Genomic DNA, 21,363 nt, shown 5'->3' with positions numbered 1-21,363 from the left:
ACGCGGAAACAGCATTTTTTAGAAACGACGGCGTTCATTTAAATCTCGTCGGACTAGAATTCTACATAGATTACTTAAGGGATTCAATTAGGAAATTAATATAAGTAAAACAAATAGTAAACATAAAAGCTGAAGCTTCCATGTTAAAACCTTGTATATAGAATGCACATTTTACTAAATAGAATTTTGGGGGATAAATTGTTTCAATTTATTGTGGCGGAAAATTCTATAAACCGGAAGGTGATCAGGCGTGTCTGCTTACATTAGTTTACAATAAACTGATAATTATAATGGAAACAAATATTGTTTCATAAGTTTAATACATCTATTGTCTGGCGAGAAGTTACAAGCACTGTATTTTCGGCGTGTGTTACTCTTATGTGGTTACTCTTATGATGTTATGTGGCTAGGGTTGAATAGGTTTTGCCCATAGTACTTGGCGAAATCTAGTTTTGTATTGCGTATTGCTTTGTATTGCGTATTGCTTTGTATTGCGTTATCAACCCTCTAGCATGCAACTTACTGCTTTCCTTCACGCAGTGGTTTTGGTATGTGGTGACTCGTCATTTCCGGATACCTGGTCGTGTCTGGTAACTATCATACCGTGACTACTGGCTCCGAAGTTGCCGTGCATTGCCACATTATGTTAAAGCTAGTCAAGTATTGCTACCTCGCTATGTCCGACAGTACAGAGTTACGTTATGTTGAAATTAAGCAGTATTGCTACCACTTTATGAGAGTGTAAATTATATGTGACAGTGCAGAGTTTGTGTAAATAGTTTGCAGATATTTGCAAGACGCGCCTGGTCTCCTTCCGGTTACGTTATCACATACTTGGCAGATACCTTGTCAAGTATATGTTTTTGAGCGGCCAATACAATACCCAACATTTTATTCATTTAGCAAATGTTTTATTTGTTTGGTTTATGATATATTAAGATATTAACATTGTAATATGAAATACTACCGTGTAGTAATTAAAAGGTATAAAGCATGGTTTATTTGTAATCCTTTCGAGTATTAAAATAACAGAGATATATGACTTTATCAAAAACTTTAACCCAAAAATTCTAAGTTTAAAAGGGGCATAAATCTGTCAATATTCAAATCAGAGTTATTGGGATTGTTTCTCCTGGTGTAGACTGTGATAGTAAATAAGTATTTTAAGTTTCAAGTCAATAGCTTTGATAGTAACAGAGATATCTGATTTTATCAAAAACTTTAACCAAGGTGATGCCGACGCTGGGGCGAGTGCAGTAGCTCTACATTTTCTTCGCAAAGTTGAGCTAAAAATGCAATGGTATGAATGCAAATGTAAGGTTGTGGATTCAAAAGCAAGTGCATGGATCCAAATGTTATGGCATGGATGCAAATGTAAGCTCATGGATTCAAATGCAAACTCATGAATGCAAATGCAATCAGTTGTGCAATATCTGCAAAAGGTTTTCAAACCAATGTATTACAAACTATAAGTTTGTCTCCTTCTTCAGATATTATCATAAAAACAGTTGTGCATTTCTTTCATTTAAGGAAGTAACTCAGTCAGAAATTATCTACAGGCTGTGAAAAGTGACCTTACAAAAAAGACCTTTAAAAGTGCTCATACTTTTAAAAACTGGAAAAACAAGAGTGCCAAACTTCACAAAATATACATGTCACAAATTGGCTGAGGCTTGTTACTACCTAAAACAATTACCCTCCAACTGACTTTCACATTCACACCTGCATGAAGTAAAGTTCCCTGGGAGAAAATGTTACATTTTTAATAGCCATATAATATTAAAACACCATACCTGCTCAAAGCTATTGTGAGGAAAATTTTCAAATCCAAATATGTCAAGGATACCAAGCTGCAGGTCCTCTCTGAAATGAGAACAATATCAAGTGTGATAATCATTTACAAAACAGGTATAAAACATCTCTGTTCCCTTGGTTACGATAAATGGCCATTTTTCTAAATCAGTGAGATACTGTTGAAAACGGCTTAAAACTTATATTAAACAATAAAAATAATATCTGAAAACTTTTGATTTCAATCAAACTCAAAATGTGTATGCTATGCAAAATATAGCATGTAAGAGTTCAAGAAAGTTATTTTTCATAGTATAAACCTATCAATAGTTCTATTCTGCAATATTCATTTTATCTGTGCTAGTTTACATGGTTAATATAATTGGTGAAAAGCTCCTTTGGAAGCATAGAAAGCAACCAAGCAACATAATGGCAGACTGTAAAATCATTAAATTTCATGGGTATGAAATTTCGCAGTTTTGGTCAAAACGGCAATTTTGTGGGGATAAGAATTCGTGGATTTCAACTTTTGAATATAAAATGAAAGGGAATTTTACTTGTTCGTTGGGATTAAATTTCGTGGATTGAGTCAACCACGAAATCCACGAAAATTAGTCCCCCATGAATATTAATGATTTCACAGTACTCAGTTTTACTGTGCGTGTTCATGAAAGAATATGGAATGTGCAAACACCCCTCACACCCTCTAACACTAGCTTAAGCAAAATTCTATTTCAGTAAAAATGAGTGTACTCCATGATTCCAAAAGGACCTGAAAATATAAGACTGAGTCCAAGTATAGGGAGACTTTTTACAGCCGCCACAAGGCACTTGAAGACTGCTGGCTGCGATAGTTCACAGACAGACTGCATTATAAAGAGTTTATACGATCCATGTACACAGACAGACTGTATTCCACAAGTCTATATTACCAATGTTTTCTCCATAGTTCACAGAAAGGCTGTATTCTAAAAGTTTATAATACCCATGTCAAAATACAGGTTGTATTCTAAACTTGTTTATTACACATAGCTTATAGTAATCACCAAAGCTCATTAGCAAGCTGTATTCTACAAAATTTTATATTATCAATTATCAGAAAGGCTGTATTCTATATAGTTTACATTACCCATGTTCACAGACAGACTGTATTCTACAAAGTTTTATATTATCCATTATCAAGAAAGGCTGTATTCTATATAGTTTATATTACCCATGTTCATAGACAGACTGTATTCTACAAAGTTTTATATAATCCATTATCATAGAAAGGCTGTATTCTACATAGTTTATATTACCCATGTTCATAGACAGACTGTATTCTACAAAGACTTAAACTATCCATTATCATAGAAAGGCTGTATTCTATATAGTTTACATTACCCATGTTCATAGACAGACTGTATTCTACAAAGTTTTATATTATCCATAATCATAGAAAGGCTGTATTCTATAAAGTTTATATTACCCATGTTCATATACAGGTTGTATAAGTTGGTTTATGCCATTCACAATCCAGCTAAACAATCGTGCATAGAGAGCTTTGGCAAGCGCATCACGACAGTCTATAGCCTGTTGAACTGTTCTTTCTTTCTTTATCTGCTCTCCTGACAACAAAACATGCAAATCATGCAATTGTTAGCATGCACAAACAAAAATATTTACAATAGAAACATGCATAGTTATAATGGCAATTTCAAAACACAGTCTCATTAAACAAGAAATACGCTTGCAAAACAAGAGGGGCATGATGGCCCTATATCGTTCACCCGAGTTGAACAATATTAGCACAGGGTCATGCAAGGAAAATATCTGTGAAACTATTTTGAAATTAGTCTCTGACAAGATACATACAGGACCCACTACACATAAACCATACAAAAAAAAAAATAATGTTAACAAACATTGTATAAAGTCACCAAAGGAACATTTCTGTGAAATTATTTCAAAGTCAGACCAACAGTTTCTGAGATGCTGTTGATGTTGATGCTCTTTCTAATTTTTACTCTGACAGCCATGTTTTTGATGTTTTAAAATAATTTTAACATATCTTGGAGGAGCCAATAAGAAACCATTTTGTGAAATTGTTTCAACCAGCAATTTAGAAGAACAGGTCAGTTAAAGACATTTCTATATTCAGGGGTCTAGCTAGGTCCAATTTTTTGGGAGGTCACTTCTCCCTCAAGCTGATTTAAGGAGAAGTGGGGAGACTTTAGGGAGAAGTGGGAAGACTTTTCCTACCGCAATGATGTTGAGTGATTCGAAAGGTGGATGTAATTTTCTTGTTTCTTGATAAAAAGCATGTGACCATTCATTTTCTTAGTTAGATCATTTCCCATACAGTGGTTATTGTTTCGTTACAAAATTCTGAAAAAAGTCGTTTTCAAAATTCAAGCCGATTCTGTAAATGTAACCCGCCGAATTTTGGTTATATCTTGTATGAAGTGTTTATTATTAACACCGAGTCATTCACCGACGTGACCGAGGAATGTCAGTATCTCACTCAAATAAAACTGAAAGTAAACTGTGTAAACTAGAAATACATATTCAAATAAATTCATCGACGGAAGTCAATTTAACGTAGTTAATACATTACATGTCGTTATTTTATCATAGATAACAAATAATTGTGTACCATATTCCAATTAATCGCATGGTTAATCAGCAGTTTCTTTATAAAAACATAGGTTTTTTTTGCACTCGAACATGATGACAATTAAACGCGAAGTGTCAAAGACATAAACGCGGCGCTAATTGGCTGAACACAATCGACTCTGGTGTATCGGATAATTTGATTCGCTTTCACACTTCTCGGGAAAATCTCGCAAGTACCTGAAGCAGGCGGAGCTTAAATTATGCTACCGGCGTGTGTTTGTGTATTCGACACTCGTTATGACACCGTGCAAATTGTCAACAGTAATTAGCGACTGCGGAAATCAAAGAAAATCGGGCGACTTGCATTTCGCTTTGAGGTTAGATTTGAGCGAAGTTTGAAGTTCTAGAGCGCCTATTTCGCTCAAGTCGCCCACTCGCGAGAGCCCTGATATTCAGCTCTGGTGTCCATGTTTTTGAAGGATCCGAAAAGTTTTAATGGTCTTGGGTCAGGGTCCTTCAAGAAATATTTCAAAATTGGATGGGTGATTAAGGAGACATAGTAAACTGTTGCAAGATTTTTCTATTTTTAGCTCTAGCAGCCATGTTTATTGAAGATTTTTCTATTTTTAGCTCTAGCAGCCATGTTTATTGAAGATTTTTCTATTTTTAGCTCTAGCAGCCATGTTTATTGAAGATTTTTCTATTTTTAGCTCTAGCAGCCATGTTTATTGACATTTTTGTGTGTTTAGAGTCACAATAGCACAATTGATTCCAGCCGTAAATGGGGGATGGAAGACTCCAGCTGCCCCTTCAGGTATTATTCCCTCTCAGGTGGGTGGAACCATGTTTATTAATGAAGTGGAATGATCTGATGGCACTAGGTAGAGGCTCAATTAAGAGACACTTGTGAGAAATTACTTTGAAATCAAGCCAGCAGTTTCAGACAAAATAATTGTTTCCACTAAAGCCATGTAAGAAAAGCATGCCCCACCCTCTGGCAGCCATCTTTTTAATCATAGTGGAATTATTTGAAGAAATTTTTGTAAAAGAACCTCATTATTTTAAAATTAGCTAGCTGTTTCACAGAAGATTTTTAATGCTTTCCATATAGCCATAAAGAGAAAACAAGCACAAAACAATATCAAACAAGAATTTAGCAGCTCAAGTAATTCCCATTTTATGATATGAAAACATATACAAACTAACCTCTAGTCACAGTGTAATCAGCAACCAAGGCAGATCTCAACTCTTCTGCAGAAACATCCAGCATCTCTGACACTTAAATAGCAAACAGGTGATAAGTGAGTTATTAATTCAAAATTGTGTGATCTTTTTGCAAACAAACTAAAATTATTTGCCAGTACTTTCATCCATATTTCAGCTAAATTAATCGTCATATGACTTGCTGGTGAAAGAATCTGTCACTAAAATTCTTAGAAGGACAAGAGCAAATCTCAAGTCTGATATGGGTTTGTTCAACTGAGTATGCCTTGCATCTTTTCACAAACCACATGATTCTATCTTGCTGACCATACTGTACTTACAAAATTCATATCACAATGGACTGGCTGATAGACTGCAGACAAACCACAAGTCCGATCATGAGTTGTTGCTCTGAGAAAGTCAATTTTCTATGACTTTTTTCCAGTGGGAAGGAAAACACCTGGCTTTACAAAAATGTGTTTGCTCTTCAAAGGTGCCAAATCAGAGCTTATAGCCTAATTTCTAAAAGAATAATGTGAACAAAGTTTACAAAAAACCTGCAAAAAACTTACCTGTAGTCAACATGTCAGTATTTCGCACCTGTGCTGCCTCATTGTTCCCCACACCATGGAACTCAATCTCCCCGAGATGTAAAACAATTGACAATGTCTTCAGTACGTTCTGTATATCCTGTATGGAGAATAAAACTTCCATTAGCAAAAACAAGAGGGCCATGATGGCCCTATATCGCTCACCTGTTATCATTGCACTTAAGGACAAGTCTTCAAGGTCAAAAGATCATAATAGAAATCAATCAAAAGAATTATGAGAAAATATAGTTGAAATTTTCTTTAAGTAACTTTAAAAACAAGATTTGAAAACATTTTGTAGAGGTCCACTAGGCAATGCTACATGTCAAATATCTAAGCTCTTCTGGTTTATTTTTAGAAAATTTTGAAGATTTTTCTATGTACAATCAAGTAACCCCACGGGGCAGGGTCAATTTGACCCCAGGGGTCATGATTTGAATAAACTTTGTAAAAGTCTAATAGGCAATGCTACATGTCAAATATCTAAGATCTAGGCCTTCTGGTTTATTTTTAGAAATTTTTTTTTAAGATTTTCCTATGTAAAATCAAGTGACCCCTAGGGCGGAGTCAATTTTGACCACGGGGGACAAGGTTTGAACAAATTTTGTAGAGGTCCACTAGGCAATGCTACATATCAAATATCTAGTCTCTAGGCCTTCTAGTTTATTTTTAGAAAAATTTTGAAGATTTTCCTATGTAAAATTAAGTGACCCCTGGGGCCGGGACAATTTTGACCCAGGGGGTCATGATATGAACAAATTTTGTAGAGGTCCACTAGGTAATGCTACATGTGAAATATCTAAGCTCTAGGCCTTCTGGTTTATTTTTAGAAAACTTTTGAAGATTTTCCTATGTAAAGTCAAGTGACCCCTAGGGCGGGGTCAATTTTGACCCCCGGGTCATAATTTGAACAACTTTAGTAGAGGTCCACTAGGCAATGCTACATGTCAAATATCTAAGCTCTAGGGCTTCTGGTTTTTGAGAAGAAGATTTTTAAAATATTTTCCTATGTAAAATCAAGTGACCCCTGGGGCGGGGTCAATTTTGACCCCGGGGGCCATGATTTGAACAAATTTTGTAGAGGTCCACTAGGCAATGCTACATGTGAAATATCTAAGCTCTAGGCCTTCTGGTTTATTTTTAGAAATTTTTTGAAGATTTTCCTATGTAAAATCAAGTGACCCCGGGGTCATGATTTGAAAATTTTTAGTAGAGGTCCACTAGGCAATGCTACAAGTCAAATATCTAAGCTCTGAGGCTTCTGGTTTTTGAGAAGAAGATTTTTTAAGATTTTCTTATGTAAAATCAAGTGACCCCTGGGGCGGGGTCAATTTTGACCCCCGGGGTCATGATTTGAACAAACTTGGTAGAGGTCCACTAGGCAATGCTTCACACCAAATATCTAAGCTCTAGGCTTCTGGTTTTTGAGAAGAAGATTTTTAAAGTTTTTCCTTTCGGTTGCCATGGCAACCAGCAGGGCTCCGGAAATTTTGATAACTCAATCGGTCCGAAACGAAAATCCTGACATCGGCGCTACCCCACCCACCGCATTCCCAATATTACATATTTTGTAAAACGTGATAGGGTAAAGAAATAAGCATGTCATGCATTAAAACTAAGTTACCAGTCACCGCGCGTTACCATACAATGAAGACAGTTATTCAGTGTTATGTGTGATCGTTACTTTGTTTAAATTTCGATGTTTTTCCGAGATAATACGAGGCATTGACACCGTGTGCGTAACTAGTCTAAAAGCCAACGCACGTGACTTCGATACCGTATACACGGCAGATACTTGTGATGTTTCCTCATTCTTGTCTAAAATACAATGCGTCAAAGTGAGTTACACGACACATATTCTCTGCTAAACAACCTCAGTATTTAAAGAATACTCTGCCGCGGACCGAATGTGTACGTTATTTGAACGCTGAGATCGAATTTCCCGCATGTATAGTACCAAAACGTCACGCGGGTTGGCCACGGATATTTCTTTTCACTTACGTTGTACTTCAATAAGCAACTACATTTTATAAAGTTATATGTTCTCTTCTGATGTAAACAAAATTTCATTTTGAAACGTTTTTTAAAAGACCGATTTGATAAACAGTGCCACTCCGGTTTTCTTTATCATTCGTGGTTGCCCGTCCATTTTTTTCTTTTTTGTACAGTCGGGTTGCAAAGACGATTTTCTGCATTTGTTTCAACTGGAGCCCCAACAAATGAATCATGTAATTTTTTCAAATCAAGTAATTATAAAAATTATTTTTATCGGTTTTCCTTGTGATCATTAAATCAAAGACCTATATTAAAATAAATGTACAATTATAGCTCTTTGATTAAATGCGACCATTTGTTTGTTACCGTGATCAAACATAGCCTTTTGAAATAAACCATCCGTCGGATTCTAAATAAAAGAAGTGGATCCCCGTCGAAATGATTTGGATCCAGTCAGAAACGTTAGGAAACCAGTCAAAAATGTTTAATACACGGCAGTCGGCTGTCTGCAAACATTAAAGGATGTGCCGCGCGAGCACTGATTGCGTCACACGCTAATTACGGACCGATTATCAAAGTGACAATCAGACCGATTGACACGTTTATTGATTATCTGAAGGTGCGACCAACAATTTCCTACTTGGCAGGTGATCGTGTATTGAGATATCAGGCCGAAATTTATACTTTTCTCCATTTTTACGGGACCGATTTTTTTCGTTTTTTCACTTCACGAATCGGTCTGAAAAGTCAAAAATCGGTCCAAAACCGACAAACCGGCAAATTTCCGAAGCCCTGGCAACCAGTGTTCTGCATGGAATTCAATTCTTTGAACAATTTTGAAAGGGGGCCAGCCAAGGAACGTCCCTGTGAAGTTTCATCAAAATTGGCCTGTTGATTTAGGAGGAGATGTTGTTTAAAGGAAAGTGTGGACGGACGGACGGACGCCGGACGGTGAGCGATCACAATACCTCACCCTGAGCACTTTGTGCTCAGGTGAGCTAAAAAACAAAAACTCTCTTGTGTGTTAAGAAACATTTATTGTACCAAAGAGATATTCAAAGAATAAAATTAAGTTGGCCAAGTTAACACTGCAATTTCAAAGTGTATCTATATTTTATTTTTATCAAAAAATCTGTGAACAAACCTCTTTGAGGTGTCCAACTTTGAATAATATTTCCTATGCCACTAATAAATGTGCATTCATCGAGACTATACAAGACCTTTTTATCTTACACCAATTCTACCTATATCTAATAGAGATGTACTAAATAAAAATATCGTAATTTCAACTAGATTTTTTTTTTCCTTATAAGACATAATATTTGTACGTACTGCTGAGGTGAAGCCAATATATTTCAAACATTCCTTCACTTCCCAGAACTTGGCTTTGTTCTCTGAAGCAGACTGGTCAGTTGGAAGGCTAGATTTCAAATACCTGAAAAATAACCAGTCAACATATAGTCAGATGGAACAGACTGAGTGGTGCAGTGATTAGATGTCACATTACAAAATAATGGGTTGCCAGTTTGAGTCACAACTCCACTGACTAAAATCACTAACATTCTTATAGATAACAGTCCCCTGTATGGGTGCTTTACACTTATGAGAGATGTTTAAAAAGAAATGAAATCAATATTCCCATTTGTTCATTGTTTACATTAGAAAAATTATTATATACATGTATTTGTAGAGATTAATTGTTTAGTTATGTTTAGTACAAATTACACTGGAAAAAACTTTGTTTGAGTTGGGTTTAACACTGTTTTTTAATAGTGTTTCAATTTTGTAACGGAGGGCAGCTAACCTAACCACTGTTCCTGGATTCTGTTCTCTGCAAGTAACTGCCAACTTCCCCACATTGCTATGCAAATTTGATAAGGGTAAAAAAAAAAAACCATTGTAATTGCCAACAAGGAGACAAGAAATCATTTAGTCAAGATAAACAGGAACTTTAACAAGAGCTGTCTGTAATGTTTGACTATTCAAATCAATGTCCTAGAAGCAGGAATATTATCCTAAATCGAGGGTTCAACGCAATAAGGGCGTATCTACATATAATAACTATATGTAGATACGCCCTTATTGCGCTGAACCCTCGAAATGTTAAACTATGTACAGAGTTTCAATCCAGTATCTGCATAATTTTGGAGATAGTAACTTGCATACTACAGTTCAAAAGGGGACATAATTTGGCAAAAATGCATGTCAGAGTTATGGGACTTGATGCAATCAACTAGTTTTATAACCGCGAAGACGCATGTGAAGTTTCAATTTAATACCTGCATTTGTTTTAGAGATAGTAACTTGCACACAAAACTTTAACTAGAATTTTCTAAGTCCAAAAGGGGGCATAATTTGCCCAAAATACACATCAGAGTTATGGTACTTGACCCAGTGAGGTTGGTAATTGATCTAGAAAAAGAAAAAATAAGTTTAAAAGCTATATGCCTTTAAATGATAGCCACATGTACTTGCACGCAAAACTTTAACCAGGATTTTCTAAGTCCAAAAGGGGACATAATTTGCCCAAAATACATGTCAGAGTTATGGGTTGATGCAATCAACTAGTTTTATAACCCCTAAGACACATGTGAAGTATCAATTCAATATCTGCATTAGTTTTGGAGATAGTAATTTGCATGTAAAACTGTAACCAGGATTTTCTAAGTCCAAAAGGGGGCATAGTTTGGCCAAAATACATGTCAGAGCTATGGGACTTGACCAAGTAAGGTTGGCAATTGACCTAGAAAAAGAAAAAATAAGTTTCAAAGCTATCTGTCTTTATATGATAGCCATATGTACTTGCATGCAAAATTTTAACCAGGATTGATAATGAAATAGTAACAGCTGGCAGTTGACCATGTCTGTTTGTATTGATTTATTTATTAGAATATGAAATTCTAGACAACATTATGAAGCCTTTAAACTCACATAGAGACAAATAAAATAAAACCCATATTTGTGTCCCTAAAATTTACCTGAATTGATTCATTTTCTCTAGTTTGTAAAGACTGATCTCTTCGTGTGACAAGCCTGCCATCATCCAGTAGAAAATGTGGAAATTCTGCTCCCCTTTACCTTGAAGTACTATTCTGGACTTCTCCAGTAAATACTCCGAGATCTTTGCTGAAATAAAACAAATGAAATCTCAGAATTTTCAATGTTATCTGTATTAATTAAGTAATACCTTATATCATTACATAAATTCTTCAAATTTTCAGCAAACAGCTTATAAACAAAACTTCCCTTAATCAATGACCTTTCTACAGATTAAAATCTTAAAATTAAAATTGGTATGTATAGCAAAAAAAGTATTTAAAACTATAAATGCTTTTGAATTAAATACAAATGGTATACATGTATATAATAAAATTTGTAAAAGAAACTTAGAGTATTACTGGCATGCAAGTAGTCCCCGGACAGCAGTAGTCACCGGACACACTCCCGCAACGCTCTAATTTCGCGATTTGTCTACATATTTTTGTGCCTAATCATACAGACGTTTGTTTTGGAGAAGTTTATCAAGTTTATTTTTTCACAGGTAATCATATGAATATAATAATCGTGGAAATCCTTCCGCATGGTTACTTGTTTACATTTTCATCGGCGGGGCTTCCGTTTTTATTGCGCATGCGCAAGAAAGGCCCGTCTAGAGGGATTTAAAATTAAGGCTACATGTCTTTACTTCACGACTAGCAGACGATACATACACGTTCAACAAAAAAACCTTATTTTCTTTGTGACAACAATACTAATATGCCAAAATATTTCATAATTTGTTCGATTAGTCAGTTATTGCAAGTGATTTAAGCATGATTATTCTATTTTTGTTGTCGCAATTTTCCGTGTGGCTGGGACAAATAAATTTGACTCAAACGTTCGATCTTTTTACAGTTATATAAAATATCATTTGTCTTTTTCATAATTCCAGCTCATATGGGCAGTTCCCAATAAATATATTCAAGACAAAATGGTGTCCGGGCATTACTATCGAGCATGTTAAAATTTGACGTTCTACAGACCCCTTTTCGGGCCTCGCTTACTCCTCGCGAACGTGACGTCATTTCACAGGAAAACCCCTGAACTGGTAATACCAGAGCTAAGGTATTTATATATGTTAATCGTTTTTATTTTTGATATTGTTTAAGCGTTCGAGGACGAAATATATGCGATTTCTGTCTGGGGACTACTTGCATGCCAGTAATAAAGAGTGAAGTCAGTATTCGATTTCAGTGATAACCAGTTTATTTTTGCAAGCTTCTGTCCATGAATACTTAACCAGTTTCTTTCAGAATGAAGTTTAACATATCATCAGCTGGCATTCAAAACCCCAAATGATAACATTTTTCATGAGACAAAAAACCTTTATTCAGGTTAAAAAAATTAAGGATCCAAACTATTTCTTGAACACATACTAACTAGAAATAGCAATACTGATTACACTTTTCATAACAAAATTCAGGTTTCAAGTTTCTTCAATACTGCATATATATAACAATTTCAAAATTAATGACAAAATTGTAAAAATAAAATACATGAAATATACATGATGATATGACAGTTTTTAATCAAAATATGAATGTCTTTTTATGAGGTCTTCACAGATTTTGCATGTAGAAATATTTCAGTAACTACAATGAAAATTGATTTATTTTTGTGATATAATTATTGTTTTCAACTTTAATACCATTTTTTCCCCTGTTTAGTTATCAGATGCCTGTCTAAAACTAAAAAAAAAATACGATGTATTAGAAGTACAAAAAAAAAACTGTTCTAAAGATTTTATGCAAATTTTTCATAAGACAATTTAGCAGGTTTTCGATTGGATAGCACATCCAGCATTTTCAGTATCCAGTATTCTAAATAACTGAAAATAATTTTTCTCCAAAACAGATATACAGGATTATCTATGCCAGTCAAAAACATTTGTGTACAACAGCAAGCTTACCTCCACAAACTTTTCCCTCCTTTGTAAAATTTAGTTCCACGTACTTGCCAAATCTACTGGAATTGTTGTTCATCACCGTCACAGCGTTACCAAATGCTTCCAGCAATGGATTCACCTGCAAAAAATGTAACATGACTTCTAAGCTGTTAAAACACATCTAACATTACAACTTAAGCCTCTGAAAACAATTTGCTGAAAATGGTATCATTCATATGCTTTTTTATGTCATATATCAATCTCTCCAGATTTCTTGGTTTACATTTTAGCTGATGGAATTCCATGATTTTTCCTCAACACATTTTTTAGTTAACAATAACATTTTACATGCCAACAAAGGCTGAAACAAGAGGGCCATGATGGCCCTATATCGCTCACCTGTTATCATTGCACTTGAGGACAAGAAGGTCCTCAGAAAAAATATCTAAGTCCAAAGGACAGTAACAATAAAGGGAAGAAATTTAACCAAAAAGAAAAAGAAATTCTTACAAGGTACAGATATGTCAAAAAACACCTAAAAATTGGAGGTATCATCCATGTTGTACCACAGAAAAGTGGTCTCGGTTTTTCCCTACGGCCAATAACAAAAAAGTTACTAAAAATAAGCTATTTATAGTAACGTAAAAGGGAAGTAATTGAAAATTATTTTTATTGTAAGTGAACAAAAGAAGGATCTGCCGAATAAATCTTTTGACATAAATGAAATTTCAGATCAGTATCTTCATTAGTTACGTAGATATACCCATTTTAATTTGAAATAAAGGGAGGTAATTTGACATAAAACCAGTCCATAGTTATCTACCCTGATTGGCTCAGTCCAACTAATGACAATAATGAAATTTCAAATAAGTCCTATAAGTACTTACTGATATAAATCCATTTTGATTACAATCAGGGGAGGTAATCAGATATAAAATAACTCTGAACCTACGCTTGGATCTGATTTGTCATGGAATCCAAGAATCATTGTTGTTGAAGTTATTTTGGAAGTTTGTATTAAATAAAACCATAAATGAAGTCTCTATATGCCTGCAAAAACCAAAATAGCCAATTTTGGACCTTTAAGGGGCCATAACTCTGGAACCCATGAAGAAATCTGGCCAGTTCAAGAAAGGAACCAAGATCTTGTGGTGATACAAGTTGTGTGCAAGTTTGGTTAGAATCAAATCATAAATGAAGCTGCTATTGTGCAGACAAGGTCAAAATAGCTAATTCCGGCCCTTTCAGGGGCCATAACTTTGGAACCCATTATGGGATCTGGCCGGTTCAACTAAGGAATCAAGATCTTATGGTGACACAAGTTTTGTGCAAGTTTGATTAAATTCAAGTTATAAATGAAGCTGTTATTGTGCAGACAAGGTCAAAATAGCTAATTCTGGCCCTTTCAGGGGCCATAACTCTGGAACCCATAATGGAATCTCATAAGTTCAAGAAAGGAACCAAGATCTTATGGTGATACAAGTTGTGTGCAAGTTTGGTTAAAATCAAATCATAAATGAAGCTGCTATTGTGCAGACAAGGTCAAAATAGCTAATTCTGGCCCTTTCAGGGGCCATAACTCTGGAACCCATTATGGAATCTGGCCAGTTCAAAAAAGGAACCAAGATTTTATGGTGATACAAGTTGTGTGCAAGTTTGGTAAAAATCAAATCATAAATAAAGCTGCTATTGTGCAGACAAGGTCAAAATAGCTAATTTTGGCCCTTTCAGGGGCCATAACTCTGGAACCCATTATGGGATCTGGCCAGTTCAAGAAAGGAACCGAGATCTTATGGTAATACAAGTTGTGTGCAAGTTTGGTTAAAATAAAATCATAATGAAACCACTATCATGCAGACAAGAAATTGTTGACGCACGGACTGACGACGGACGAAGGGTGATCACAAAAGCTCACCTTGTCACTATGTGACAGGTGAGCTAAAAACGAATGCGTCTGTTATCAGAAACGGTGCAAAACTGTGTGTCATTCAAATATTAGCCAAGACCAAAATGCTTAAACATCCTATTTCTTAACACATTTATGATTGTATAGGCTTTCAATCAATTAAAAATAAGTTTAGTTTTGTGCTTATTTTTGACATTTTCATTTTTTTTTATATTTTCAAGAAACATACTAAAATTTAAGGCTATTACTGAGAAATTTTCTGACTTTTCCAAGTCAAATTTGGTATTGTCCATTATTCAAATTCCATGATTTTCCCCAAAAAAGATTGTTTTCCATGACTTTACCAGGTCTATGTAAACAATGTATTTATTAATCAAACAATCAGATGCAGGGTTTTATAACATGTACAACCAGCTTTCACATTTTTCAACCTTTAGCCCCTAGCTATGGTCTAAAACACAAACAACAACATACCTGATTAACTTTTGAGTTTAAATTTGTTTCTTCACTACCAGCAACACGTAAGAGATGCTGTATAATGTATTTACATGATTCAGATTTGCCTGCACCACTCTCTCCCGATATCACATGACACTGTGATTTCTTATTGTACAAAAGTCGTTTGTATGATTTCTCAGCAATGTGGTATATATGTGGAGGCAATTTGGTTTCTAAAGTGGCAGTATGGTACTGTAATGATATCTGAAACAAATGGCATAAAAACTGCTTCAGCAATGTTACATTAAAAGGTACCAAACAGTATATATCTATCTGCCTTTTAAACAGTATATATCTATCTGCCTTTTAAACAGTATACAACTATCTGCCTTTTAAACAACATACAATCGTCTACATTTAAAGTTACCACAGATTAAAATTAAAAAGATCATAACTTTTGGCCTTAATAAAACAAACATAAAAATTCTTCTCATATTGAATTAACTTTTCAAATTCAAAGAAATAACAACAGTAAAATATACACAAAGGATTTCAAGCATTTGAGCAAAAAGGGTTTAATCAGGCAGTTAAACACTGATCCCTCAAGGACACCAAAAGATTAACTCAATGCTCAAATTATCAATGGTGTCAAGCAATACAACTGCAGGAAAAAATAAGGACAATGGCTGGTGACCACATGACTTGCTTGAACAAGCCTGTGCACTTGAGCCATCAATACAAGTGTGACACTACATGTAGCTTCAGTGTATAAAGAAAAATCTCGATAAATTCTTACATCTTTGGCATAGCATGGCAAGGTCTGGAATGGATTCACAGCAACAAGTACATCCCCAATTAGTGTCTGAAAATAATATAAATGTATAATATTATCTTGTTTGTTTTGTTATGTTTTGAGGGCTTCAGGTCCTCCTCAGGAAGAGCTTGGCACCTCCGTAAAACCATCGGCATTCTGCAAGCCAGCTGGATAGCTACTTTACATGAAGGAACTGTACACCCAAGTGGCGTTTGAACATTCAGTACTGAGGATCAAGTGATATCAGCATCCTTAACCACTTGACTACTGAAGGCCAAACACCACATGACCATTGATGACCTAACAATAAAATGAACTGTGTTTGCTGATTATTTGTTTTACTGTCATAAAAAAATTATGAAATTCAATCATAAAGAACAATACAATTCTTACTTTTTATATCTTTTAAAATTTAAATGCTAAAAATTTATCTTTTGGCAGAAACCATATTAAATTGGTTTCACAGCAGTCAGTATAATTTTCGAATAAATTATTTGAGCCATGCCATGAGAAAACCAACATAATGGGTTTGCGACCAGCATGGATCCAGACCAGCCTGCGCATCCGCGCAGTCTGGTCAGGATCCATGCTGTTCGCTTTTAAAGCCTACTGCAATTAGCGAAACCATTAGCAAACAGCATGGATCCTGATCAGACTGCGGGGATGCGCAGGCTGGTCTGAATCCATGCTGGTCGCAAACCCACTATGTTGGTTTTCTCATGGCGCGGCTCATTTATTAAGGCTTACATATATCTGTTTGCTGTTGTATCTTCTCTGTATTTCAGTTAGTATTGAATCATCTTTGACCAGAGTCACTGTCACTAAGTTATCGCCATCCATACATGGAACGAGATCTCCCTGTAACATAAAACAACTTAACAAGTACAATACAATCATCATCAGTGTTAGTGAGAGTGTGTATTTATAGGTTATTAGCTTTGTATCGGGAAATACGCACGAGTTCTTCAGCGGAAATATTGCTTGACTTTAGGAGCGCAATATTCTTCCGCTGAAGAACGAGTGCATATTTTCCGATGCAAAGATAATAACCTTTTTATTACATACTCATCTACATGTATAAATATAACGTAAATATTATGAATTAGTTCAATAGCCTGAATAGGATTGACAATACTGAACTAGATAAAAACAAGTGAATGAAGTATTGCCATGCAATACAAAGTCCCCTACTGGAAGGCACCTAATTTTCTCTACTGCAGTATAACATAATGAACTGATATCTGTCAATGATGTATAAACAATATTGTACTATATATACAATATGTTATAACAAAACACTTGGATTAAAATTTATATATATAAAAACCTACAGTTGTTTTCATATTGAATTTTTTTGGCTGATTAAAAAAATGTTATCATGTAAGTTATTTATAGTAACAACAAAGGGAAATTAATCTTTAAAAAAAAAAAAAAAAAAAAAAAAAAAAAAAATCTATATAATATAAGTCCACAAGAAACTCTTTACCAGGTAGAGATAGGTCAAAATACACCTAAAAATTGGATGTAACATGCATGCTGTACCACAGAAAAGTGGTCTCGATTTTTCTCTACCGCCATTAATAAAAAAGTTACAATAAAATCTATTTATAGTAAAACAAAGGGACGTAATTCTAAAAACAAGGGTGCCTCATGGTGGTGAACATTTGGTCCAAGTTACACCAAAATCCCTCCATGCATGAAGAAGAAATGTTCCGTACAAAGTCATTCTTGAATTTGACCTTTGACCTCTAAATATGACCTTGACCTTAGACCTAGGGACCTGGTTCTTGCGCACGACATGTTGTCTCATCCAGGGGAATATTTGTGCCAACTGATATCTAAATCCTGCTTTGCATGACAAAGTTATAGACCGGACAGGAAAAAAATCCTCTTGACCTTTGATCTCAAAGTGTGACCTTGACATTTAAGCTAGGGTATTGGGTGTTGCGCATGACACGTCGTCTCATCATGGGAAACATTTATGCCAAGTAATATTGTAATCCCTTGATGGATGACAGAGTTCTGGATCGGACAGGGAAAAAACCTTATTGACCTTTGACTTCCAATTGTGATCTTGACCATTGAGCTAAGGGTCTGGGCTTTGCGCATGACATGTTGTCTCATCATGGGGAACATTTGTGCCAAGTAATATTAAAATCCCTTCATGGATGGCAGAGTTATGGACGGGACAGGAAAAAAACTCTGTTGACCTTTGACCCCCAATTGTGACCTTGACCTTTGAGCTAGGGGTCTGGGATTTGCGCATGACACGTCGTCTCATCATGGGGAACACTTGTGCGAAGTGATATTAAAATTCCTTAATGAATGTCAGGACCGGACAGGAAACAGACCCTGTTCATGCTATGTTAACATTTGACTGCTAAGTGTGACCTTGACCTTTGAGCTAGGGGTCTGAAAGTTGTGCACGACACATCGTCTTATTATGAGGTACATTTGTGCCAAGTAATATTAAAATCCCTTCATAGATGGGAAAGTCATGGACCGGACAGGAAAAAAGCCTTGTTGACCTTTGACCTCCAATTGTGACCTTGACCTTTAAGCTAGGGGTCCAGGTTTTGCGCATGACACATCGTCTCCTCATGGGGAACATTTGTGCCAAGTAATATTAAAATCTCTTCATGGATGGGAGAGTTATGGACCGGACAGGAAAAAAGCCCTGTTGACCTCTGACCTCCAATTGTGACCTTGACCTTTGAGCTAGGGGTCCGGGATTTGCGCATGACACATCATCTCATCATGGGGAACATTTGTGCCAAGTAATACTAAAATCCCTTCAAGGATGGGAGAGTTGTGGACCGGACAGGAAAAAAGCCCTGTTGACCTATGACCTCCAATTGTGACCTTGACCTTTGAGCTAGGGGTCCGGGTTTTGCGCATGACACGTCGTCTCATCATGGGGAACATTTGTGCCAAGTAATATTAAAATCCCTTCATGGATGGCAGAGTTATGGACCGGACACGAAATTGCAGACGGACGGACGGACGGACGGACAGACGGACGGACGGACGGACGGACGGAATGACGGAAAAGTGCATTCCTATAGTCCCCGAAACTGGTTTTCAACCAGTAGGGGACTAAAATAGTGCAATAACACGTCACACACCCAATATGAAATTCAGGCGTCAGTGTATGGAAAAATATTGACGTTTCCGGTACCAGTGTAACTTAACGGGGAATAGAAACGAGTATGTAATATCTAGGTTTAATTACAGATGCCACAAGTTATAAATTTGGGCACAGAATATAACTGGGGACTCCTAGTTGTGTAGTTTGGTCAAAGATCTCTACTTTATCAAAGTATATTTACTTAGATTTCCATCAAACAAAACTGTATGGTACCATTTGATTTTTTTATTCCTCGTACCTGTTCTTTACTAGCTGATTTCCAGATTGCCATGGAAACATAGTCACCTTCATCATCTTTGTTATCATCTTTCTCAACAGCCTCAGCAGTAGCAGCAGTTGCACTTACATCTTTAAAATAAATAGGAACAATACTATTCCAAGACATGTTCCAAACTGAAAAACACTACTGTGAAATCATTTTTATTCGCGTAGGACGAAATTTTGCGTTTTTCGCGCTAGGAAACGATGCCGCGAATTTAAGACCAGCTATTATTATTTTTTAATTTACTTTTGCATATATGAATTGAAAATGCGTGGAATTAAAAGTCGCGCGAAACAGTCCTTTTCCGTTTGCGCGAAATTTCATTGCCAGCGAAATATACAATGATATCCCGTATATGGAAACAAAAGTATGAAATAAAGTTGATATTTTTCACTGGAATGGAGCTACACTTAAATGCAGAGGATGAATTATTACTATCAGGAATTCTTATCAAATTGTTGTTAAATAAAGGCAAAGATGTGTATAATTACTGTACAAACAATATATGTAAGCACCTCCATATTAAAATGGAATAGAAGTCTTATAGAAATATTTCAATTTTTTACTTCAAAGAAATCATTAATGTGGCTCAAGAGAACTTGCATAACATTTCAAAACTATGTATTTATCATGAAATCTGCAACTTGCTAAGTTTTGGTTTTTGTCTGACTCCCATGTTTAAAAGTTGCGTAATAGTACCTTTTCATTATTACTACATCTGTTTTAAATATGGAAGAGAGAGACAACACAAGCACACTTGGAAAACTAGACTAAGTTTTCATCAATCTACTGGTTTCTGTCATAAGATGATCTTCATCCGGATTATTAAATCTGGTTAAACTAACTGCAGCTTCAGGCTAATACAACATTCTATTGTAGGACCGCTATTAAAACACAAGTTTATTTACATAAAAAATACACTTGTTGTTTCTTTCATTATTTCTCAACATCAAGATATACATTTCATATATTTATGTACATTAATGAAAGAAGAAATTCATTTATTATCCAACACTGGCCTGCAATTAGTGGGCATAGGCAGTTACTACAGATGGATATTATAAACACCTTTACTAAGCCTACCTGTCATGTAAAAGAACACCTGTTCATAAATGTGACATTTTGTTACACAAGTAAAACTGTAGTATCTTGACAATAAAATGCTAAGTGAAGTAGATATAAAAGTTAATACCTCCACTGCTGAATTCTGCTATGTGTTCATACATCTGTTTGGCTTCTTGTAACTCATCTTCCTTTGATATTGTCACATGTTTTGTTCGACTGAAAAACAAAGAACATTTAAATATTCTTAAACATTATCAAGGCAAGTTCCTACACTTTTTTCTTTTGAAAACAAGAATTTTTTTTTTAAATAAATGACATGTTAACAACATTTCTCTGATGAATAACTGAAGAGTAACTAAAATATGACATCCCTATAGCTGAGTAACCAACAGACAGAATTTAGATGTACTTTATCTACTATACTCCTCAATATACCATTTACCAAAGATTATTATAGGCTGCTATCCATTTGACAAATTTTGATGTTTAAACTGAAAGCATGCCTCACTAAACATATACATTTACTTTGAAGATGGAAGAACTGTATTCTAAACCAGGAAGCTACTCACACCTTCCATGTATACAAACCTGAAATATATTCAGTCACAGCTGGAAAGAAAATTTTCATTTAT

At 35.4% G+C, this 21,363-nt stretch overlaps 1 protein-coding gene across 14 annotated transcripts in view; it reads right to left on the bottom strand.

The window, feature by feature from the left end:
- LOC123556063 (unconventional myosin-XVI-like) overlaps window positions 1-21,363 on the bottom strand; it is a 150,462-nt gene that overhangs the window by 92,682 nt on the left and 36,417 nt on the right. For 13 of the 14 annotated variants that reach the window (XR_008371733.1, XR_008371734.1, XM_053548323.1 and 10 more), the window contains exons 10-22: window positions 20,859-20,947; window positions 19,643-19,752; window positions 17,004-17,114; window positions 16,239-16,304; window positions 15,479-15,706; window positions 13,123-13,237; window positions 11,153-11,300; window positions 9,507-9,609; window positions 6,162-6,279; window positions 5,593-5,664; window positions 3,260-3,398; window positions 2,921-2,944; window positions 1,794-1,863 (exon numbers count right to left, since the gene is read on the bottom strand). Coding sequence is in view for 12 of the 14 variants with exons in the window: in XM_053548323.1 (XP_053404298.1) it covers window positions 1,794-1,863; window positions 2,921-2,944; window positions 3,260-3,398; window positions 5,593-5,664; window positions 6,162-6,279; window positions 9,507-9,609; window positions 11,153-11,300; window positions 13,123-13,237; window positions 15,479-15,706; window positions 16,239-16,304; window positions 17,004-17,114; window positions 19,643-19,752; window positions 20,859-20,947 (1,393 nt within the window). In the remaining 2 variants the exon portion in view is untranslated. The remainder of the gene's footprint in view (window positions 1-1,793; window positions 1,864-2,920; window positions 2,945-3,259; window positions 3,399-5,592; window positions 5,665-6,161; window positions 6,280-9,506; window positions 9,610-11,152; window positions 11,301-13,122; window positions 13,238-15,478; window positions 15,707-16,238; window positions 16,305-17,003; window positions 17,115-19,642; window positions 19,753-20,858; window positions 20,948-21,363) is intronic. The other variant, XM_053548317.1, reaches the window with a different exon arrangement.

The sequence above is a fragment of the Mercenaria mercenaria genome, chromosome 7 (assembly GCF_021730395.1).
Source record: "Mercenaria mercenaria strain notata chromosome 7, MADL_Memer_1, whole genome shotgun sequence".
In the NCBI taxonomy this organism is placed as follows: Eukaryota; Metazoa; Mollusca; class Bivalvia; order Venerida; family Veneridae; genus Mercenaria; species Mercenaria mercenaria.
Note: the sequence above shows the minus strand (reverse complement) of the source record. Positions and strands in the feature narration are given on the sequence as shown.